Source organism: Mesocricetus auratus, unplaced genomic scaffold (assembly GCF_017639785.1).
Source record: "Mesocricetus auratus isolate SY011 unplaced genomic scaffold, BCM_Maur_2.0 Super-Scaffold_100008, whole genome shotgun sequence".
NCBI classification, from domain to species: Eukaryota; Metazoa; Chordata; class Mammalia; order Rodentia; family Cricetidae; genus Mesocricetus; species Mesocricetus auratus.
In genome coordinates this window covers 78,651,592-78,676,181 of record NW_024429192.1, presented here as the reverse complement: position 1 = coordinate 78,676,181, position 24,590 = coordinate 78,651,592, and the positions used below count along the sequence as shown (strand labels likewise).

Genomic DNA, 24,590 nt, shown 5'->3' with positions numbered 1-24,590 from the left:
CATTTGTAAGCTGTCTGACACGGGTGGTGGGAACTGAACTCGGGTCTTCAGCAGGAGCTGCTGGTGCTCTTAACCACTGAGCCACTTCAGCTTCCACCTTGTGTTTTCAGACAGCCTCTCACCACCCCAGCTTTTTTAGTGACTGCTTAGGATCCATCCTAATGTAGGTCCTCTGCGTGTAAAGCAAGTATGTTACTGGCTGAGCCCTCTCCATATCTGCATTAAATTTAACAGAAAAAATGTATGTGTATGAGTATTTTCCCTGCATGCATGTCTGTGTACTCAGGGCCACAAGAAGAACCTGGAACCAGAGTTACAGATGGTTGTGAGCCTCCATGTGGTGCTGGGAATTGAACCCAGGCCCTCTGCAAGAGTAGCCAGTGCTCTTACCTGAAGAGCACTTTGTAGGTGCCCCCCCCCATGTTGTTTATAGTCTTATGTGTACTGCTTCCCTTTCACTCTTGTTTGGTAATCTGTATTTCTTTATTAATAAATATAAGGGTTTATTAACTTTTAAAAAAGATTTTGTTTTTTATTATGTGAATATCTGTCTCTGTGGGTATATACTATGTACATGTGAGTTCAGGTGCCTGTAGAGGCAGAGGAGGTGTCAGATACTCCTGCAGCTGAATTGCAGGCAGGTGTGAGCCACCTGATGTTCGTGCTAAGCGCCATACTGCCATACTTGGGCCCTGTGTATAGCAGTATGTGCTCTCAACTGCTGAGCTCTGTCTCCCCAGCCCAAGGGCTTATTAATTTTATTAGTCATTTGAATGAACCGGCTTTTGGCTTTATTAATTCTCTGTAATATTTATTCTGTTTTACTTGCTTGCTTTTCATATTACTCCCTCCTTTCTGTGGCGTTAATTTGTGTTTGAATCTGAGTTGTGTATGTAGCTGGTTGATTCTCATTCTTCTCTTTGGATGTCTGCTCTTAAGGCTGTAATTTAGTTGCATGCTGTGTGCTTGATATATTGTATTTTTCTCATTGTGTTAAGCAGCCTTCCATCATGATAACAGGTTGCCAAGATCATCTTTATGAAGAAAAAAACTACTTATTTGGCAATTCTATGCTGTATCGGATTATGGCTTTACACCGTGGCCAGGCCACACATCCTGGCCAAGTCATTTAAACCTCCTGGCCCTGAAGCCAAGAGCTGACAAGGAAGAGCCTGGCTTTCAAGGTCTTCACTTCCTTTTGCTTGGCCCCGCCTCCTAAAGGTTCAGCCAACTTTGATAAGTATCATAGGATGGTCACCAAGCCTTCAGCACATGGATCCTTGGTGACACTTGTGATTCATACCTTGAAACTTTGCAGTTTGGAATATTTATCCATTTCCATTGTGATTTTTAAAAAAAATTGACCATTGGGTTGTTCACAAATAGATTTCTTAATTTAAAACGTAAGTTTTTATCTTCTGCATTATCTAATTTCCTTGTTCTCAAACTATGCTTTGAATGATATTAGTCTTTTAAAATTTATCAAGATGCATGGCTGAGGATGGTGTCACACACTTATCATCCCAGCACTCTGAAGATGGAGGCAGGAGGATTACTGTGAGTTTGAGGCTGCCTGGGCCACAGTATGAGACTTTTGTCTTAAAGAAACTTTATCATAGCCTCATGTTAGACCTCATGGGAGTGTGTGTTCGTGAAGCATCTCTGTGCGTGTTGTAGACCTGTGGCTGGTGTGTGTCATCACTTACAGATATCTGTGCCAGTGGCAAATTGCTCTGTTGAGCTTCTCTGTATCCCCAGTGAAGCTTCCTGTGGTTTGGTTGCCTGTGGACTGCCTGTCTCTCCCTTTAGCTTTGTCACTTAGCATCCTGTGTCTTAGATGCTGTTCTAGGAGGTTCATGCTGATTGAAAAACCAGTCTTTTTTTTCCGCCTATGAACTCATCTTCGCCTGTATATTCTTCACAGTGATTAGTTCTGTAGAGGCCCTCAGCTTCCATTCCTATATCTCCACCCTTTGCTCTTCCAACTTCTGTTTGAAACTTCATTATTTGGTTATAAATATTTTTCTTCTAAGTGGAGTATAGATTTAGTGGTTTTTATTCAGCCAGACAACTTTTTAAAGTTGAAATATTTAATTTAGTTGTTCTTTATGTAATAAGAAATCTATTTCTCTGTGAATGAATCAGGGAGAACCTAAGATCTTGCACATGAAAGGTAAGTAAGTACTCTACCGCTCAGCCACACCCCAGTACATCACTGGGGGATTCTAGGCAGGTGCTCTACTGCTGAGCCACACCCCAGCACCTCCCTGGGGAATACTAAGCAGGTGCTCTACTGCTGAGCCACACCCCAGCTCCTCCCTGGGGAATACTAGGCAGGTGCTCTACCACTATAGCCATACTCCAGCCTCTCTACTGCTGAGCAAGGCTCTCTGTCCCTTGCTGGGGAATTCTGGGCAGGGGCTCTACTGTGGAGCTATGTTCTCAACTGAACACATTTGCATTTACATTATCTATCTTACGGTCACTCTTTGTGCTTTCCCCACTCCTGTTTTTGTACTTTGTCATAGAATTAACTTTCCCTTCTGTTTTCTCTCTCCTCATTATCTTGGTCACCTGGTGTGCTTTTATGTGATTCTTCTTAGTGGCACCACTGCTGATGAGAAGATAGGATGTTATTATCAAAGTCTAGTAAAAATTAGTACATCCCTCTGTTCTCTATGTCTGGCTACCTTGAGGCATTTGCTCCTACTCTGTTCCTTGGCCATAGGCTCATGGATGTCAACATTAATGTACATACTAAGTGTTGTGTACACTTGCTCAGAGATTCAGGAAGTCACTGCTTTTTTTTAAGGACACATGCCTCAGCCTGGTCTTGAACTTCCTCTGTAGCTGAGGCCAGCCTTGAATTTCTGGTCCTCCTGATTCTGCCTCTTGAGATTACAGAATTTGAACTTTGCAGTTATGTCCACTCTCTTGCTTTACTGTGATCCGTTTGTTGTATTAGTGAACCAGTATCTATACCTTATGTATAATTTAGTTAATTCACAACTGTGCCAAGAAGCAGAAAGGGTTCTTTGGTTTCAGTCTATTATGGTGGGGCAGGAAGGGCATGGCGGTGGGAGTAGGTGGTAAGAACAGCCGGTGGCTGTGGCAGCTGGAGTATAAGGCCAGTTGCTCACATGGGGATAGATCCCAGCTAGGAGCTGGCATAGTCAGTCTTCTCTGAAAATACCAAACTGACAGTCCCAAAGCTGTGCCTTAGTAATGCCCAGATACCCCTCCCTCCCTCCCTCCCTCCCTCGTTCTTTTCTTCTTCCATGATTCATTTGTATTAATTTATCAATTATGTGTTTGCATGTGTCTTGGGAGGGTGAGTATGTGCACCTGGGTACAGGTGCAAGCAGAGGTCAGAAGCATGGTGGTGGGAGTAGGTGGTAGGAACAGCCTGTGGCTGTGGCAGCTGGAGCTGGGATTACAGGCAGGTTTGACCTGCCAGATGTGGTTGCTGGGAATGGAACTCAGGCCCTCTGTAAGAGCAGAACACATGCTAATCATTGAGGCATCTCTCCAGCCCCCTGAGGCCTTTATTAATGTATTTAAGTTGATAATTTTAACCATCTCCATCTTATTATTGACAGTACATAGCTTACATTAACATTTATTCTTGTGCTGTATAACCCTCTTCTCTTAAAGATGCAATGAGTGTGCTGAGTTGTCCAAGCCAGGCTCAAGTAATCCTCCTGCCTCAGTCTCAAGAGTAGCTGGGTCTACAGGTGCATGCCACAATTCCTGACTACAAGATCATGTTATAGAGCTGTCCTTGGTGAGCCTAAGTGTTGTGCCTCCCTCATTGGGTTTCGGTAGCTGGAGCCATACAAAAACTTGTCCTACTTCTCGTGAACTCTAGCTGTACCTCCTTCCTTTGGTGGTACTGCATGTTCTTGTGGGAATGGCTCTTTTGGTGTGTGTATGTATATAATGTGTGTGCAGTTGTAAGTGTGCATGTATATGCACACACAAGGAGGCCAGAGGACAATCTCAGGTATCAGTCCTTACTTTCCACTTTACTTGCAGCAGCATCTCCTTTTTGTGACTGCTGGTCCACGAGTTCCTGAGGATTCTCCCATCTCCTCCTCCCAGCTTGCTGTAGGAACACTGGGATTACATATAATGTTTGTCTTTACATGGGTTCTGGGGATTTCAAGTCAGGTCTTTACAGCCAGGTCTTTACCCTTGGGCAGCAAGTGCTTTGCCTGCTGAGCCAGCTCCCCAGCCCTCAGCCCTTGGCTAAACTTTGAAGTTTCTCCTCCTGGATTGTTTCAATGATCCAGCCTTCATTTTGCTTTTCCTGGTTTCTGGATGGATTTTCATTCATCCCTGTTCTACATTTTATTGTTTCCATCTGTAGCTTTGGTCTTATGTTCTTATGTTCTCCTTTGCATAGTTTTTCTCTTGGAAGCTTAGGTGATTTTAGACTTTTGTAAAACACACACACACACACACACACACACACACACACACACACACACACACACACACACACACACACACGGCCATAAGTTTCCCTCCAAGCCCAGAATTTGCTGTGTTCCACAACTTGCAGTAAAGTTGTATTGTCTTCTTATTGTTCCAAACCATTGTTGAGTTTCTCTTGAGTTGTTCCTTTGCCTGTGCAATAATTAGAAGTGGTTTATTAATTTCTATGCATTTGGGGACTTCCATCCCCAGCTCCTTTGTAACTAGTTACCAGTTTAATTCAGTGGCAAAAATTCTTCTTTTATCCATTTCCCACGATGTCACTTCTGGTCCCAGTGTGCTGCTTTGCAAGTGTTCCCTGTAATCTTGGGTGCAACATGGTTTCTGCTGCTGGAGATGGTGTACTCTGTCACTGTCAGACTAGGTGATTGATGGTACAGTTTGGGTCAGTGGTGTCCTTACTGATTTTCTGTCTGTTTAGATAGAGAAGTGTAGAAGTTTGACATGTACCAGGGGTTCATCTGTCTCTCTCTGCCATTTGATCTGTTTGTAGTATATGTGTCCTGCCACTCCAGTGTCAGTGAGTTTGTGTGGAGGGCGGGTGGGCATTTCTTCCTGTCACAGTGATCCCTTCATCATTATGCAGAGCCAGGCTCCTTTTTGACTCTTTTCTCTGGTCCATTGCACATGCAGAAAGCTCTGCCAGCTCTTTAAAACAGCACATAGTGTGTGTCTGTGTGTGTTCATGTGAATTGCAGGTAACTTGGAGGCCAGAAGAGGGCATTAATTCCTCTAGAACTGGAGTTACAGAGGGTTGGGAGATGCCCATTGTAGTTTCTGGGAACCAAACTCAGGTCCTTTATAAGAACAGGAAGTGCTTTTAAACACCAAGTCATCTCACTAGTTCAGTGGTTCTCAACCTTCCCAACACTGTGACCCTTTAATTCTGTTCCTTATGTTGTGGTGACCCCCAACCATAAAATTATTTTCATTGCTACTTCATAACTGTAATTTTGCTACTGTCATGAATTATAATATAAATATCTGTGTTTTCCAACAATTTTAGTCAAACCCTGTGAAAGGACTGTCCAACCCTCACGAAGAAGTCATGACCTACAGGTTGAGAACTGCTGCTCTAGTCCCTTTTGCTCTCTTTTGATTGGAGTTAGCATGGTTTATCTTTTACAATTTACCTTTAATAGATGTGTCTTTTTGTTCAATGACCACTTCTTGTAGACAGCATATAATTAGGTCTTGTTTTTTTAATGTACTCTTGACGTGTCTTCCAAAGTGGCCTGCTTAGATTAATTGGTGTGCTTAGATCATCCACATTTAAAATGATCGTTGACACGGTTTGCTTTATACCCCGTGTTTGTCCCTGTTTTGTGTTTGGTCACTGCTCTTTGTTTCCTTTTTCTTTCTCTTCTCCACTTCATCTGACTTGTTTGGTTTTAATTGCGCATTTCTTATCATTCAGCCTCTGCCTTGGCAGCACATGAATTAGGCAGCTTTTTTGCCCCCCCCCTCCATGTACTAGTTTGAACCCAGGGCCTTGTATATGCTAGACAAATGCTCCACCACCGAGCCACACCCTAACCCCTCACTGGGGATTCTAGGCAGGTGCTCTACCACTGAGCCACACCCCAGCCCCTCACTGGGGAATTCTAGGCAGGGGCTCTACCACTGAGCCATACCCCAGCCCCTCACTGGGGAATTCTAGGCAGGTGCTCTACCCCTGAGCCACACCCCAGCCCCTCACTGGGGAGTCTAGACAGATACTGGGGTGGAAATCTAGATAAGCATTATACTTGGAGTCATACCCCTGCATGTAGTTCATTTCTTAGCATTTTGAGACAAGATCTTATTATGTTTTTCCAGGCTAGCTGTGACCTTACTCTGTAGATCAGACTGGCTGTGAACTTGATGTCTTTCTGCTTTAGTCTCCCGAGTAATGGGGATGACAGGCCTGCATCAGTAGATGTGACTAGTTTTGTTGTAATGGTTGTCTAAATATTGGTCATAGACATTTAGGAATAATCTAGACCAGGGTTGACAGCACTGAATCACTTCACAGTGTTAAGGGGGATGATCTCAAGCTCTCTGCACCATCCTAACCCACCAGCCAGAGACACCATAGTCACCTAATATGCTGGCTCAGGGGTCTATTTTTATTATATTTAGGTGTGTGTGTGTGTGTGTATGTGCGCACGCTCGTGTTGTGGGTACCTGGGGAGGCCAGAAAGGGGCATCAGATTCCCTCCTTTTGGAGTTATAGATGGTTGTGAGCTGCCCAACCTTGGTCCTGGGAATTGAATTCTGCTCCTCTAGAGGACCAAGCAGTTGATGCTCTTGTCTTTTGAGCCATCTCCACAGCCTGTGGGAGATGAAGGAAGGCCAAGGAGAGTTAACAACTTTGTCTTGTCCTCACTTTTCCTTCTTGTCCTTGTTCCATGAAGGATGAACCTTCCCTTGTGGTGCTGAGGCTCTGGGGACTCCTGTCAGTCAGGCCTGATGCTGGCATGAAGTCCCAAGTTACTACTTTGACAGGTAGTTTTGCCAGGTACCTGGTAGATGGGGCTTTTCAAAGTCCAGTGCTCAAATCTCCTTCACACTTGTGTGCTTCCTGACAGGAAGCTGTTGTTTGGTATCTTTCTGTTTGCTTACTTAGTGTGTGTTCATGTGTACGCCCATGGACACATGATGGTTAGAGAACAACTGTCGGAAGTCAGTTCTCTTTGAACCTTGGTGATGCAGGGTCTCTGTTGTGGTTTCTGCAGTGCTTCGTACTCCAGGCTGGCTGGTCCATGGGCTCCCAGGTAATTCCCCTGTTCCTGCCTCCCCTCTCCCATCACTGAGAGTGTTGTGGTTACAAACATGTGTCACCACCTCTGGTGTTTTTGCCTGGGTTCTAGGAACTGTGTTCCAGCTGTTAGGCATGCACACAGCAGCTCACAGAGGCTCCATGATCACCCTGTCTTTATATCACCATGCTTCTCTTAGGAAGTTTTATTTAACCTCTGCTTACTGGAAATAGGTTTGGTTTTCTCATTTTTCTTTCTTTTCTATTTTATTTTACTATAGATTGTTTTATTATGTCCAACTCCTTTTTTTCTTTTTAACCTCACAAATGTATTAGATGTTATTCACAATCTTTCCAGGATTGGTTCTGAGGATAACCATTTTGTGTTTTCTGAAGTAGTTCTGGATGATTCTTCATAGGGAGTTTGTGTTCTCTATTGTATCCATTGCTAAGTTTTTTTTTTAACTGTCCCTTGAGGTTTGAGAGTGGCTTACCACCCTTCATTGTTTTAACACAGGGTTTCTTATTGGCTTGGAGTGCTCTATGCAGGCCAGGCTAGCCCCAAGGCCAGGCTAATCCCAAGATTCGGGTCTCAGGATTGAATCAGATCCTCATGTTTATGTGGGAAGTGCCATAGCAACCGTACCTCAGGTTGGAGTTTTTCACATTGGTCTTTGGTCTCCCTGTCTCATCCCTGACTGTCAACTTGATTCGTCACTGATGGACATTGACATCTGCCATTGTATCAGTGATGACTGGCACTACCCTCTCTCTCATCAGCGGCTCAAGTGGTTCTGGTGAATCAAGCCTTGGAGTGACACCCAGCTCTGTCGAGGCATTGGCCTTCAGTTGTGTCTTCTTGAGTATAGGTGGGGCTCCAGCGCTCCCTGGCTGCCTTTATCACGCATCATTTATTTCCTGGAAATACTCTGCAGTGGACACTTGCTTTTCCTACGCAGTGTGAGCTTTGTCTTTTAATTAGCATGTTTAGTTTGTCTTCAGTGTTTATTCTTCCCATTTGAATTTCTGTATTCCTATTAGTACTTTATCTGTACCATTTAAACAGATCAGTTACAGTTTTCTTCCATTGTTTTGAATTTACTGGAGTTTTCCCTCAGGCCTCCCCCTTTCTCCCTGCATAGTTTCTGTAGTTCAGTTACTGTATCTTGACCCCACTCCCTCTGCCCAAGAATTTATTAGACTGGCTTACACAGTGCGGTCTGGGCAGTGTAGTGGTTGCCTTAACTGCAGAACTGAGGGCCCAGCAGCTGGGTGTCTTAGCAGTCTCTTCCTGACCCCAAAGGCCTAGGGGATTCCTAGAGAGTCACTGCTTTTTAGTCCATGTGGGAAGCCTGAGGAAGCTGGGTTCTGAGATCAGCAAGGTAGTGCAGCAGCCACAGGGTAGATGAACTTGCCAGCAAGGCACAAAGGCAAGCTGGCAGAGAGCCAAGCTTTCTTCTGGAACCTCCTTTTATCTGGGCTGCTGCAGGAAGGGCAGGCGTTTCCACTTAAAATCACCTCAAGCATGTCCCCTACAGGTCTGTCAGCAGTTTGTCCTTCAGTTCATTCCAGATCAAGTCATGTTGCCAACCAAGATTAACCATTACATACCCCAATGGCAACCTTTCTATCTTAGTGCAGTTTCCCCCCTGAATTCTGATTTAAGCTTCTCAGTGGGTCTACAGTACAACTCACGAGATTGCACAGTGATGAAACGAGTGTGGGAAGGATGGCTGCTTCCATACTCTCCTCGCCAGCCTTTGATTCACCCGGGGAAGTTATTTGATGAGTGGATTATTCTGTCTTATCTGTAGGACCTGTGCCTTCTTCTGGTGTGCCCACATAGGCTTGAAACAGCATGCGATTTCAGACTAGTTATCTCCAGTTACCCTGTTTTGCATGTAGGCTTGTGGTCACAGACTCTCAGCAATAGACATTTGTGAGTTTTCCCATCTACCCAGCATCAGGACGGTATGCCAGTCATCTTCTGTGTAGTGGTGGGTCTTGTTAGAAGTTTGTCATTGTGCACAGGGGCTGTTCTATTCAGGGTCCTCATCTGGCTGACCAGCTGATCTGGCACCTCAATCCCTGCTTCTCTCCTGCTGATGGCCTGCTGCATCCCAGACCTTGGTGACCACGAGTGTGGCTTTGCAGATGGTCCCCAGGTTCACACTGTACTACCCCATCAGCCATGGGTGTTATTGACCGACTCTTTCACATGATTGTTCACTCATCATTTGGGGCATGGTTGGTCTGGAATCTGTGGACAGTGAAGCCCTTGAAATTCGAGAGGTCAGTTCCATGGTTGGGAGTGAACAGCCACTCCTCTCAGAGATGGGTGGAGGTAGCATTGTGTTGGCGTCACCAAGTATGGCTTGTTGTCTGATGTCCTCTGTCAGACTGGATATACCATGAAAGGGTGTTTCTCCCCTTCTGGCTCTGCAAGCAGGTTTTTCTCATGATTGCTGTTCCAGAGTGTTCCAGGAAGAAACAGCCAGAAAACCCTGATAGGACTGTATTTCTGTTCCTCATGAAACTGTGTTTGGACTTGGGCTCTGGTCAGGCATGCCTGTGCCATCCCAAGCACTGCGGTGAGCTCTGGCTGATCAGAATGGAAGTTCCTGTGGGTCACAAGGGCACTGCGGTTGTGCAGGCACCTTCACCCTCCTGCGGACATGGATTCTCTAGTGTGACGTGTGTCCTGTGTCCTTCTTCCTTTCTGGAACCTCTTTCCACTTGTGTGCATGTGTAGGACATGTGCCAGGGTTGACACTAGAGACAGAACTACTTCTGTCCGAGTCACCTGTGCTCCTGACATTTCTGGGAATCCCTTGGAATGGGATGCAGAGAGGGGCTGGGTTCTCTAGAGGGGACCTGAAGCTCAAAAGGACCTTGAAGACTCCCTTATGGTGAGACAAGTGGCAGAGAACAGGGCTGGATGGCATGACCAGAGCTGGAGGTAGTGGAGCCAGAATGCTTGGGGACCTGTGGCGGGGAGCCACCCATGGGCAGCCCTGTCTGTTGAATTATTTCGGGGTGGGTATAGCCAGGGTCTCCACATGGAGAAAGACATGTTAAAAGAAGGCTTTAGGTGTCTACCAGGGACTGGTTGCATTGTGGGGGCCCCCATGTCTCTAGCTCACTTGCTTTGGAGTGACCAGTGAATGGCTCTGAGAGAAGCGATGGGGAGGTTGGGCAAGGAGCAGGACTTAGATTCTCAGAGTTGGGTGGACTTGGGCAACTCCTGGTGCTGGGAGGTAATCTGAATAGCTCTTTGCAGTCATGATTTGTTTTTTTGTTGTTGGTTTGTGTGTGTGTGTGTGTGTGTGTGTGTGTGTGTGTGTGTGTGTGTGTGTGTGTGTGTGTGTGTGATTGTGGGGGCAGGGGAAGGACCGCAGGAGATGCCTACAGAGAGTGTCCCTGCATGGAGGCCCTCTGAAGCTTTTCAGACAGAACTGCAGTGAGTGGGTGGTTCAGTGAGTCAGCACTGACAGGGGAGGCTGAGAGGGGGAACTGGAGGGAGAGGAAGGCAGGGGAGGACGGGGAGGGGAAAGAAGAAGAGAAGAAAGGAGGGGAAAGGGACATGCCTGCAGAGAGTGTAGGTTCTGCTCCCAGCTACTCTTCAGGGTGGAGGGGCCTCTGAGTCAACACACAGGTTCCTCCAACCAAGTTCCCTTTTTAGTGAGGGGTAGGGGGATGGCAAGGGTTGCCTTGAGCCATTTATTATCTACTCAACACCAGGCTCTCCTACAGCCTGGGCTGGGCTTCAGAGCAGCATGTACACCGGCCTTGTGGGTCACTCATGCCCGTTCCAAGCAGGGGTGTTTGACACAGAGAAAGTAGCTGTGACAAGAGAGATGGAAGATGGCAGTGATGCATACACCACACAGCCAGACTCATTTGCCACCTGGAGGGTGTGGCCCGAGTCCAGAGCTTCCTGCAGAGGGCAGTATTTGAATTTCTAAGACCATCCAGGCACCTTCACTGTATAGTCCTGTATCTTGGGACTCAGAGAAACTGATTCTCTTCCCCAGGACACACAGCAAACCGATATCCTTCCAGCATTGGCCTTGTGGTTTTTGGCCTGAATCCTGGCCTGGCATGTACACTCTATGTCTCTGGAGGGACAACAGCCTGCAGGCTGGTCCTCTTCACGTTGATATCCCCTTCCCACCGTGTACTAGAGGCTGGTAAAGAGCTATCCCGGGGGGTGGGATGAGTTATGTAGTAAGTAGTCTGAATGAGAAATGTACCCTCCCCCGTGAGCTCATGTATTTGAACATTTGATCTCTGCCTGGTGGCGCTGTGTGGGGAGATTGTGGCACTTGCGGCGGTGGAGCCTTGCTGAGGAGCATAGCAGTGGGTGAGGGCTTTGAGAGTGTAGTGTAGGCTTTGCCTCACCTGTAGTTTGTGCTCTTTCAGGTCTTTGTAGTTGAAGATGTGATCACTCAACTCCCTGATTCCCCCACTCCCACCCGTTATGGACTTTCCCTTTGGAACCTTAAGCCAAAACAAATCCTTTCTTCCAGAGTTGCGTTTGGGTGTGGTATTCCATCCCAGCAGCAGAAAGAAGCTGATGTGTGGTCTTGCTCTCTGGAAAGGCCCTCTGGGAGCTACCTACACTGCCCTCTGGCTGGGATATGCGTTCTTTGCATGTACCAGGTGAAGCCTGCTTTCTATAATTACCTGACCACTGGCCTGTTCTTGCATTCTTTGCACCAAGGCCAATTAATCTCCGTGGATTTCAGTGGGCCCTTCTTCATGCCAAAGCCAGGTTAGTGAGCACATACTGGTGGGTAAAAGATGAGTGACAGGGCTTCCACCAACACAGTGACAGTTACACAGAGATCTCTTTGGGGCATCCAGTGTCTGCCCAAGAGTGGGGATGCCTATTTCTGTACCTTATGTTGTTGTTGCTTGTCCTGTGATGGTCACCTCCTGTCTGAGTCCATCCTAAATGTTGTCATTGGGGGGAAGACATTGTCAAGAGACTCAGGTTCCAGAAGGCAGTGATTTGGAGTTCCTGGGTCCTGAGACAAGTGACTCTGTACTTGTGTGCCTCAGTTTCTCTTCTAGAAGACTACTATGAAGCCCTGGCCTTGAAATTCTTTACTGGTGTTTTATGCAGCGCTTACCAGGTTGAAATATTCACCTGTGGAAAGGAGGGAGGAGGCTCAGGTAGGCTGTGGGGTGGAGTCTGGGATTGTGACTCATGAAACTCACAAGAGGCATGGCTCGAGTCCCTCCCCAGGGAATATAATAAACAGGAGGCATTTGCTGGCAAGAGGAGACTTTTCGGTGGAGCTGCTAGCGAGCTGTGCAGGGAGCTCTAAGGATGTAGCTTTGAGAGGGGCAGCAGCATGCTTGGGTGAGCTTTTTGGTGATGGAGCTGCTCTTGGTTACCCATGCTTCTAGGAATGAACCCACTGCCACTCTAGGCATGGGAGAAGTCCTTTCTTCGGGTCTGTTGTTGCTCTCCCTAGCTAGCAGTGAATTGAAAATGGTCATGTAACATGTTTAGTTATCTGTGTGTGTGTGTGTGTGTGTGTGTGTGTGTGTGTGTGTGTGTGTACACATGTCCTGTAGATCAAGTGACAACTTGCAGGACTTGGCTCCCTCTTTCCACCATGTGTGTCTCAGGAATCAAATTCAGATCCTCAGGTTTGGTAGTTACCCATTGAGCTATCTTGCCAGCCTCCACCCCTTGCTTTTGAAAGACATAGTCCGTCATCAAGACCTAGTCTCATTGATCAGACAACCCTGGAAGTCCTCCTGTTGCCATGTCACCAGTGCTAATAAAACAAGCATGTCCCATCACATGAACCTGGCTTTTTATGTGGGTTCTGGGAACCAAACTCAGGTCCTTATGCTTGCACAGCAAACACTTTATCCACTGAGCCATTTTCCCAGCTCCTCTCTACCACTGCATGGTACCATCAGGTATTTTACTCCAGTTTGTTACCAGTGGCTGTTTGATAGCTAGGATGGCCACTGGCCTCTCTTGACCTAGAGAGGTACCACCCAGAAGGCTAGTCATCCCCTCTGATTGTCTCAGGTGGTTTTGAGACCTCCATCCTCAATTGATGGCGTCCTCAGTGAGACTGTCTGCTAGCACTCTCTCCTTGCCATTAATTGTGCAGTGAGCAAATTTGATTGCTTTCAAACAGGATTGCTCTGTACCCAAGGAGAAGCACTCAGTGGAAAATACCATTTTGTTTGGTGCTTGGCGAGCAGGTCTTTAGGGCTCTGTGGGCACCACCCAGGCGCCGGTTTGTGCTGCGATGAATCGCCTGTGCCCTCTCAAGTGGAGCCGAGGCGAGAGTGGCATCGCTCATTAAAGCGCCGTTACCCAGTCACATCACACAGCACCCTCACTGTGATGGCCATTCCTTGAAAAGACACAAACAACAAACTTCTCCAGTTCTATTTTTCTTCTGCGCCAGCCTGGAGACACTGGAGGAGAGAAGCCCAGCAAAAGGTGGCAGCGGGGAGATTTACCGATCAATAAAAGAGACAATTACAGTTTGTTGATGAAAGGAAATCCCCCGCCCGGCCTCTTGTGGCATCGACACTCTGCTAATGATAACTTGGGTAACCAGCTCGAGACGATAAAAGTCAATGGGAAGATATAGGATTTCAATAAAGTTATGGCACTTCATAAACCTTCCCACGGAAACAGATCGCCCCCAGACCTGTGACCAGTTCCAGCTGGATTTGGAACTTTAATTTCTCACTTATTGAATTTTTTGGCATTCACTAATTATGAATTCTGTGCCGAGGTGATAACCGTATCCCCAGCCTGGGAGGGAAGAGAGCTCAGACAAGGCTTTGAAGGCCCATGGGCCGAGGGAACAATACTCTTAAACATTAGGGGTTTAAGGGTAGGCAGTGTTATGCTGTAGGTGACCCGGTGACACAGTCAGGGCCTCAGCCTTATGTTAAAGTCCCTGATGGCCACTGGTGCTGCTCTTGTTGCCTATGTGGTTTGAATAAACTAGTTCATGGAGGTCATTTTCCCCCACGAGCCTCTCCTGATATGGACAGATAGTGCATGTTACGTGGGAAGGAGCCACTGGCCAGGGATATAGAACAAGGTTGTGCTGGGCCACTCTGACCTTTCCAGGTATGTGATTTGGGGAGGGGGTGTGCTGGAGTACATAAGAGCTATGTCCTGTCCGTCATACTGAGACAGCATTTGTCAATGGTAATAGAATCCTATTGTTTTCATGAGCACCACTTGTCTGCAGGACAGCTCACTGAACACTTTGTTCACAGACGTATTGATCTATGTACCTGCCCTTGTGACCACTGTCTTGCTGAGGGAGGATCTGAAACTTGGGGTGACTAGCTAGCTGACTGCAGAGTGGAGCTGGGGTTGGAACTGTCCCCTTCTTCTTGAGCTGTGCTTTCCTCTGTATCCTTATTGCTGGCTGCATGAATGAACAAAGCTCAAGCAGAAGGTACCAAGGACATCAGCAGGGATGCCTCAGGTTCCAGTTAGAAGCACAGAGCTGGGCTTGCCCAGACCTGGGGGATGAAGAGCCTCATCCCAAAGACGATTTCATAGGAGGTTGGTGAAGCTGGGTCCTGGAACACCTGTCCCACTGGTCCGAGTGTTACTGGTCAGATGTCACATGGAGTTGGTATCCACCCTGGCAATGTTGGAGTGAATTCTGTTGGCAGGGTTGGCTCCCGTGCTCACTGACCCAGTGAAACTGAGTCTAGAACTCTGCATGCCTGGGTGGTCTCTGTTGCAGGCTCTTTGGAGGTGTGTGCCACTGGCAAATGGAAGCAGGGTGAAGTTCTGAGCCTGTTGAGTACCGTGTGCAGAACTCTGAGGTTCCCGCCTCTGCATTCCCCTAAGCCACCTCACACACTGATCTGACCATCTGTGTCCCCAGGAGCGAGACGGCATGCGTGCCATCCTGGGATCCTACGACAGTGAGCTGACCCAGGCCGAGTACTCGGCCCAGCTGACACAGCGCATGTGGGAGGCCGAGGACATGGTTCAGAAGGTGCATGCCCACAGCTCGGAGATGGAGGTAGGTGGATGCCATGGGTGAGTGGGGCCATGTTGGGGGGTGCAGCCGTGGGGATTATTTTGGTACCTGCTCTACTTTATTTCTTATATGGCACTCGGAGATCAGAGTATTCCAGGAAGCCCCAGGCAGCAGAGATGGGTATCAAGGGGATTCAGGGTGAGGCAAGGTCTCTGCCAGCTTGAGTTGTTGCCATCTGCCTTGAGGATGATCTGTGCCATGTAGCCATGTGATCCCCATGGTAGCCTGCTTCCTCTTGCTGCATGTTCCTGTACAGGGGATGCTATACTGTCTTCCAAGCAGTCTGTGGCTTCTTGTCTCTCCCTGCCACCTCCTACAGTATCATGAGTCCTCTGAAGTCTCATTCTGCTTTAGTGAGGGCAGGGAAGATGTCCCCTTTCGAAGAAGAGAGTAACTCTTGGCCCTCTGTAGGCTGCTAGGCACTGGGAACCACTGTGAAGCTCATCTGACTTCTCCTTGACAGGCCTGTGCCAGTGCAGGACTCCTACCTGCTAAATGCTGGTACTTCCTGGGATGCTGCCTGAAAACCATCCCAGATGCAGGGGAAAGCACCTGCTCTCCCTTCAACAAGGGGTAGGGGTTGCTCAGTTCTCAGGAGAAGCTGAATGACTGTATAGGACAAGGTGTATCCTGCCTGTGAGGAGACCCACACAACTGTGCCCCAGGGGCTGCCTGTGCCTGCTCTGCACCCACTTTTCAGTTGATCTGAGTGTGACTCTGGCTGTGACCCTAGAAGCAGGGCTATTAGTGCCCACATTTCAATGACAAGAAAGCTGATACCCAGAAGGCTCAGGACTGAGCCCAAGTCACGAGGTGCCTATGGACAAAGTTCGGTCTGCTCTGAAGTGCTGCCCACCTGCAGAGCATCCTGGGGCAAGGCCTTTGTCACAGCCCACCAGCTCTTGAGGTGCTGATACTCATACCTGTTGGGCTGGTCCTTGACCTTGGTGTGATCAAACACACAGAGAGGTGCCGCTGGGCAACCTGGCCCTCGGCCACCCAGTGCTTTTGTTGTCTACCTGGAAAAGTGTCCAAAACGACAAGGGTGATGGTGGGATCATATACACTTTCCAGAGAGCACTGGAGTCCTCACTGAGCAGGGCCCCTTCTTAGGGCCACAGAGCCTTTGTTGGGGGGTTTCAGGGGTGTTTAATAGCAACTCTGAGCTGGCCTAGTGGCACAGGCTGCAGTCCAAGCTACTTAGGAAGCTGAGGTTCCATGCCAGCCTAGGCTATAGAGTGAGTTTAAGGCCAGCCTGGGCAACCTAATGTCTGTCTTAAGACAAAAGAAAGTAGAGGATATAGCTTAGCTAGGGGCTAGTGTGTGGCTCAGTGGTAGAACACCTGCCTAGAATCCCCCAGTGAGGGGCTGGGGCGTGGCTCAGTGGTAGGGCGCCTGCCTAGATTGCCCCAGGGAGGGGTTGGGATGTGGCTCAGTGGTAGAGCACTTGCTAACTTTCATGAGTCCCTGCATTAAATTTCTAGTACTGCAAAGGCAAGTAAACAAACAAATATATAAAGGAAACTCATGATAACCACTAAGTGAAGTAACATTTTAGGTGTGAGGTGTGGAATTGTGGAACTTCTGACTGTGAGGAGCAGTCAGAAGCTCTCAACATTGTTCTAACACATCTGGGACATTAAGGATGCACTTTTGAACCCCCAGCTGAAAGGATGGCTGCAGGTTTCGCAGCGGGAAGATTGGAGAGTGACAAGAACAGGAGCTGCTGAGCTTTAGCAAGGCTGTGCTGTGCAAATGGGGAGAAGGCTATGGTCTGAGCTGCCTTCATGTTATTTCTGCCTGTGAGACTCTCATCAGGTACATTGGGCCTGTGTTGTCCTTGCCTGAAGGAGCAGCCCTCACTGACACTCATGGCAGAATGAACCAAACCCCATGAGTGGTGGAGACCCACTTGGGTTCTGTGTTGATCCCCATCCCACCCCTACCCTTGTCCCCATGACTCACAGGTGGGCAGCAGTCAGGAGTGCAACCCCTGGGTCTGCTGTGAGCTGCTGCACCCACCCCTCCACCCTTATCTGAAAGGTTAACTCAGGCTCCAGCGAGCTGTACCGTCATCAGTGTAAGTGTGTTAATAGCCGTTTTATTGCAGCACATTTAGCTCCATGAGAAACGCTAACGAGGAGAGATTTGCGGGTCTGCTCTCTGACACCTTGCAGCGCCCCTGGTATTTTCTCACTGAGAGGTCCCATCTGTGCTGCCCGCATGCATTCCACATAGATCGTTAGGAGCATGATACCTGGGGCACAGCCAGTGTTGTGTGTTCCGTGTCAACTGATCTGTGCTGTTGGGATTCAGCTCCAGCAGATGAGTGCTTCCTGTCAGTCAGTCAGTATCTTGCCGTCACCCTGCTCATGAGGTGTGTGTGTGTCAGGCACCCCTCTCTGTCCCTGAAGGATATAAAGACGGCAAGTTCTTTGTCCTGTTCTGTCTCCCAGAGCTGTGGTAGAGCCAGTGGACGGATAGCTTGGGGGCTCAGCTAGTGTCGAGCAAGGTCTTCTTAATGGTTTTCAGTCATTGTTGCTGTGAGTGTTCATGCGGTTAGTCCAGGTGGGGGGGAGAAGTTCCCCCAGCATGTGTACTTCAGGGTCCCTCTCACAGCTAGCCCTCCTGTGCATGGGCCTCCTGAAGCAGGCTGGCCCTCCATGACCGTCCTCCTCCGGCCCTAGGTGTGCTGGTGTCGTGGCTCTGGTGAGATAGGATCCAGTGAGCAGAGCTCTGGCTGACTTTTCTGCTCAGCCTGTGGCTCCTCTAGTTGTGTTTTGAACTGGTGGGTGTGTCACTGTTCCTTGCAGTCTAGAGTGGCCACATGTTCAGATTTGTGCCTCTTGTCACAGGAGTCACCAAGAGACAGTTGTACCCAGTCAGTCACGGGCTTCCCTGTCTAAACTAGAGTCCTCTTTCTCATGTAGTGGGGCTCTGGAGGAGCATAAGGTGTGGCTGCCACAACCTTTTGGAGGTAGAGTAGTATCTGGATTTAGCATAGTCTAGAGGAGGTAGCTGCCTGGAGGTCTGTATCACTGGACTGGGGAGCAGTGCACCTTCTGCTTCCACCAGGTGGCAGCAGATAGGCTCACTGCTTTCTGGGCCTAGCCACTCTGGCTGGAGGGGGCTAGGGCAGGTATAGGAAGGTATGACAGGGAACTGGGCACATCCTTGTTAAGGCTTGACCAGAGGCAAGGACTAGAGTCCCACAGTCTGCTATGGAGGGAGCTGGAAGGATGAGGTTGGCCTTGGTTTTCTGCTTCCAAGTCTGCCCTGGTGCTTGAACTTAGGAGGGTATTCCTTCCCCTACCACTTCTCCTCCCCATTCTGTTACCTGCCCTGTGGAGTCCTGTGTACAGTGCTCTGGGTGCTCTATGAGTTCCCATCTAGTGTTGAAGGGAGATGGGCAAATGCCCTTGCTTAGGCATAGACAGCAAGATATCCATAGACCCGGGGGGGGGGGTTTGCCTCTGGAGAGGCTGGTGTGTGCTCCTGGGGTCCTGGTGAGACTGAAAGGGGTGTCCCTGAGTCAGAAGTTCTGGGAATTGAGGGTGACTTGTGAGGATGACTGGTGGAAAAGTTCCCCTGGTCAAGTGAGTCAGGAAGCTGTTCCCAGAGCAGCCATGGAGCTTGCTGTTTACAGTCACACCCTGGCCATTGCCAGCATCTGGTCCATTCTGAAGATCCATGGCCTAGGTCTGTTGTCACCTCTGCCGCGAGCTTTCTAGGAAAGCATACTCCTGGGTTGGGACAACCATGAAGCTGCAGCTTGGTTATATCACACCCCGGGTGGGGGCGGGGGGAGCGGAGGTGTCTGGAAGGCACACCTTGACCATCTCAGGCCACTCTGTTATTCAAGGTATCATACATCATCTGCCATTCATGAGTGCCCTGACTTGTAGGCATATTCTGCATCCTGCACAGTCTTTTTCAGAATCTCACCAGACTCCTGGGGATAGGGTTAAGTGTTTTTTTGCAGTTGGGGAAGCTGAAGTCTGAGGTGGAGGGTGGTCCAAACCAAACCTTCCTGTCTCTTGTTCTCCCCATCCCATAAGCACGTTGACATCCCAGGTGGGTGCATCCTTGAGACCTCACTCACTGTATGGGTCTGAAAACTGTACCCATAGTAAGATTAGCATCTCTTGGGTGCCAAACACTTAGAGAATGGCAGAGACTGGGGGTGGGAGGATCACCTTGGGACAGATGTGCTCAGCTCACTGTAGGGCAGCCCAGCCTTGATCCAATCCTGTATTCCCAGACCAAGGGGTGGGTCCCTGCTCTTGCTGCAAGTGGTAGAACTTGCAATGGAGGGTAGCTTTCCATTGCCTTACTGGACAGCCAAATAACAGAAGCTGGCAAATGGCTCATGCCTGGAGAGCTTTAAAAGTCCTGTCAGGAGTTTATTAGCTGAGCTGCTTGTATTGACACAGTAAAAAGTTACATAACTTCATGGAACTCCTTCCTTAAAGGTCCCTTAGTGCCTTGCAGCTGTGCAAGCATGGCTTAAGTCTACAATGTAAGTAGTTTCTTCCAGGCAAGATGTGCAGTGGGGCATGGAGAGTGAGTCCTCCCATTGCCTGTGCTGTCCAGCCCTGAGTTGTCAGAAGGTGGAGAGGTGTTTGCAAGGGAATACACCCCTGTGGGGTCTGACTGCACATCCACCGTCGAGGGCCAGGCATTCTCTTTCCTCAGTTTCATGGACAAGAGGGAGGGCTCCAGGCAAACAGAAACAGTAGCACTAGTTATGTGATGATTCATGGAGTCCTCATGGGCATGTGGTGCTGCCTCTCCTCTTTCTCTGCCTCTCACCCCTTCACGATTTCCTTTCTGCTCTAGTCCCTAGTCTTCCCTTCTGTTCATCTTTTCTGTTTTTTGTGTGTTTGTCAGTTGTGTTGCATGTATTTTCATGTGCATGTATGGGTGCACATGCCAGTACTCACGCATTTGGAGGTCAGGTCAATGTTGGAGCCATGACCTGGAGTTCAGATTTGGCTAGACTGGCTGGTTAGTGAGCCCACTCGATCTTTGTGTCCCCATCTCTCCACACTGTAATTTCAGGTGCACATTGCCAAACTTGACATTCTCCGTGGGTGCTGGGGATCCAAACTCAGGTTTTCATTTGTGTGAGGCAGGCACTTCACTCTTGAGCTATCTCCCAGACTCTCCGTTCTGTCTTTTTTCTGTCTGATGGCTTTTCTCTCTCTTTTCTTTCACCCAGGCTCACCCCCAGCTTCTATTTTCTCTGCTGTCAACAGACTCTTCTATGGCTTCTTGTGCACTGGGTGTAGCCATCCATGCTTGGCCAGGGGTTGGGAGTGCTCGTTACCAGTTTTGTTCATGTGATGGCAGTTGTGCCAGCCCCAGGGCTGGCCATGGGTAGGTGGGCAGCTTCTGCAGCTCTCCTCTCAGCACAGCCCTGGTCTGGGTTAATGCCCTTCAGCAGTTGCAGTACAGGGCATGCTTTGATTCTAGCAAGATCATTTCAGCAAAACAAACTAGAAACGCAGAGCTGGGAGACTCCCAGTAGCCTGTCTCTGGCGGGGCTGCTGCCATTTTGCCCGGATTTTATTTATTCCATTTAATAAAGCAGCTGCAGAGGTTGGAAGCAGATGTCACGAGTCCTCTGTCGACGGAGCCATAAATACAAGTGTGTGGCACTTGGATGCCACGCGTCACCTGAGTTGTGTTTCCAGCGTATTTAATTAAAACAGATTACAGCGCTGCTAGCTATGTGGAGACTTCCTCACAAATGCACTGGCATGCAGCTTTCCGGTGAGAGAACCACACTGTGGGTGAAACATGGTGGAGAAGCTCCAAAGAGTTCTGAGAAGTGGATACAGGAGGTTGAAGGGATTAACAGGAGGAACTTGGGGCCTTAGGTGTACTAGGAAATCACTCTGACACTGAGCCGTAGCCCCAGCTCGCTGGGCCTATTGCGTACTCTTAAGAGCTGAGATCAGATGTTAAGATCAGCCTTTGTGGAGGTCACATAGATGATAGGCAGCCATTGGGATCCCAGCTTCATGCCAGAAGATTGATTGTCCACTTCCGCAGTTCCCAGATGTGAGCTCCGTCAGCACCCCTACAGGGTTTGTGGGAACACTTGTAGGCCAGGACCCTCTGTCAGCATCTGATCTAGTGTGTTTGGATTGGAACCTGGGAATCTCCTATTTCTAGTTAAGTGCTAGGATTGCTAGGGAGTGAGTGGTCTCTGTGGAGTCACTAAACCTGAACAGAGTGTGATAGCGTAGGCTGGCGCCATTTGTCTCCTCCATTCCAATAGAACCCACTCCTGTCCTTAGGGCTCCCACCCCCACAGCCCATGCCACAGTCGGCAGCTTTGAATGCCAGAGCACGCTGTCTGTCTACTCAGGGACTGGTTACACTGCAGCCCCCAGAAGTAGAAGGTTCTGCCTGCTATCCATGTAGGAGGGAGAGGCTCCTGCATCCCTGTCTACACTCACACTCCAAGGGAAAGCCTGGCCCTCGAGTCTTAGCCTCTTCAGTGTTAACTCTGTCCTTAGGAGGACCCTGCCCAATTGGACCCACGTAGGGCTGATGTTTTCCTCTCAGGGTTCTCCCAGGCAGGCCGTGCCATGGTGGTGCAGATGATAACACCAGCCCCCTTCAGGGCTTACGACAGCCTGTCTCTGCCTGTACCCACTGCAGGTTTTCCTGTCCCCCCCCCCAATTGTCTGTGTGCCTGCAGGGGTGCTAGATCATCAGGCCGCCACTTCTCACTTCAGGATAAAAATAGCAATGCCGAGGCTCCTGTGCAGGATGGACTGTCACAGGTGGCGCATGTCCAGGGCTTATGTCTGAACACATGCAGTCCCCAAGGCCTGGCTGGGGACCATGGCCAGCAAGCACTGTCAGTGGTAAGAAATATGTGCTAGCCCACCTGCCACCTTGGCCATACCTGAGGCTAACCACAGCTGTGCTATCCTAGTGCTATTGTCTGCCTCTCTAGAGCAGACCAAGGGCTGCTGTTGCTCTGTTCAAATTGGGACTGTCTCTGGACCAGTCTGTCAGCCAGTCTTCCCTGTACATAGTTTCACAGCTCGGCTTTGCCCCCTTCCTGGCAGTAGTATCTGGGGCAAGGCTGATAGTTGTTGCCGTGTGAGCAGAGTGATGGTGAGCAAACTGCCTGCATTAGCCACTGGCCCAGATGTGTGGACCAGCTGTGGGCAGATGAGGAACAGCTGGTGGGCTGAGGTGCCTTGCTGCTGTTTTCCTGTATGTAGGCTGTCTGCCCCACTTTGTAAGTCTCAGGAGAAAGCAAGAGCATATGGGCCCTGATGTCACTGCAAAGGGTAGGACACTTACTGTTATGCCATCACAAGGAGATACTTCCTCAGTCTAGACACCAGCAGCATTAGCCCTGGAGCTGCCCATCTCTCACTGTTGGGCATTATACCTCATCCTCCATCCTCAGCTTTGTGGTGTATCTTCTGGTGAGGCCCAGGCCATCTTCTCTACAGTCTTCCTTTTATGACTGAGGCATTTGCCAGAAGCTCTGTGCTCAGGCTGCAGACAGGACTCTACCCTTCTGTCCCTTCTGAGAACGGCCATGATGATCACGACTGCCATCCTTTTTGCACTAAGGTGGCTTCCAGTGAACACAACCTGGGACCTCGGAAGGGACCTGCTTTCTGGATGTGGACATGATGACTGAACTATCTTGTCATCACAACAGTCTCCTTTTGCAACGGTACTGTTGCTTACTCTAGGCCATGTGCTCTGAAGGCTCCCTTAGTCAGCCATGCTTGGCTGATCCAAGACACAAGACCCTTGCTAGGGGAGCCATGTCATGTGCACAATGTGTGATTTTGACCAGCTGTCTGACCAAGCGTGGCTGTCTGGACTGGGTGTTTTCTAGTAGTCCTCTGGGGAACTTTCTAGTTCTGTCCTGATACAGTCAGGGGAGGGGGTGCTTGTGGCGCTGCAGTGACCACCATCTCCTTTTCTACAGATGTGGTGGTCATAGAAGACAGGTCGTCACCATCCTGTTGTGGGCAAGGCCACATGAGAGAGAGGGAGGGAGGGAAGAGAGGGAGAGACAGAGAGAGAGACAGACAGGGAGAGAGACAGACAGACAGACAAGAGACAGACGGACAGATAGCAAGCGAGTGAGCGCTTGCATACTGAGGTCAGTGGACAGCCTTGGGCACTGGTCTTTTCCTTCCATCCTTTTGAGGCAGGGGCTCTTGTTCATACTGTGTACACCAGGCAAACTGGCCCGAGGTCTTCCAGGGAAGTGTCCTGTCTGACTCTGCCTTCCTTCCGTCTCATGGTAGGAACACTGGGATTACAGATGCACAGATGTTTGCCTTTACATGGGCGTTGGGGGTCTGAACACAGATTCTCACAGTTATGTGGCAAGCGCTTTATCCACTGAGCCATTTCCTCAGCCCAGGCATGTGTTTCTCAGTCCTTTGAGCACATAGCATAGGTTATGTAGACATGAAACCCTAAGGAGAAACCAGATCACCTGAGTCGCTTCAGTTTCGCCGCCACTGTCACCATCACCGAGACTTGCTGAATCCCCATCCCTTTCCCTTCATCGCCCCAGTACTTCCTGGGTTCTGCCAGCCCTGCCTTTGCGGAGTGGTGTTTCGCTGTTGGTCCTGATTTGCATTTGGCTAATTGCTAGCCATGTTAATTACCTTTCTGTGTGTTTGCCGCCTGTGTGCCTTTCCTTTTTGGGAGATGTCTGTTTGCCTCTTTGCTCGCTCTGCTGTCACACTGTTTATTTTTTTCCTCACCGCTTTGTAGCATCTCAGTGTGTGTCCTTGAGGCCAGCCGGGTGCAGGGGATGTCAGTTTCTGTCCTCCATCCCCCTACTCATAAAGCAGTGAGGATGGTGCATTGTGGAGCAGAGGGGAAGGATTGTGTGCCCCGGTGAGGGACACATAGGCCTTGCAGTTCTTCCACTTTCGGGAGTCACAGACTTAGACATGGGTTCAAGTCCTGCCTTGCTCACTGAATTATACATGCTGTTTGGCTTCTGGACCCCTTTTCCTAAGAAAAGCTCTTCTGGGAGAGGGCATGGTATGCTAAGAGGACATCCAAAGGCCCTGAGTTGCCTTAGTGTCTGCAGGGTGCTCAGCCTGTGACAGTCCCCAGAGGAAGAGGGCCAGCCTCACAGTAGACAGAGCATAGGAAGGAGTCCCTTTGCCTGTTGCAGAACTGACAATGGGGTAGTTCTACTGCTCTGGGCTGGGCCGTGTCCTTTCAGCTCAGTGAGGGTGACCACACTCTTGCTGTGTAAGTGATTGGCTCACTGGTGG

General features: G+C 49.2%; 1 protein-coding gene across 2 annotated transcripts in view; it reads left to right on the top strand.

Annotated features, from left to right (window-relative positions):
* Positions 1-24,590, top strand: part of Mad1l1 (mitotic arrest deficient 1 like 1) — a 304,565-nt gene that overhangs the window by 155,735 nt on the left and 124,240 nt on the right. Inside the window, exon 12 of one of the 2 annotated variants that reach the window (XM_040751261.1) lies at positions 15,139-15,279. In XM_040751261.1, coding sequence (XP_040607195.1) covers positions 15,139-15,279 — 141 coding nt within the window. Of the gene's footprint in view, positions 1-15,138; positions 15,280-22,730; positions 23,012-24,590 lie in introns of those variants that run through there. The other variant, XM_040751262.1, reaches the window with a different exon arrangement.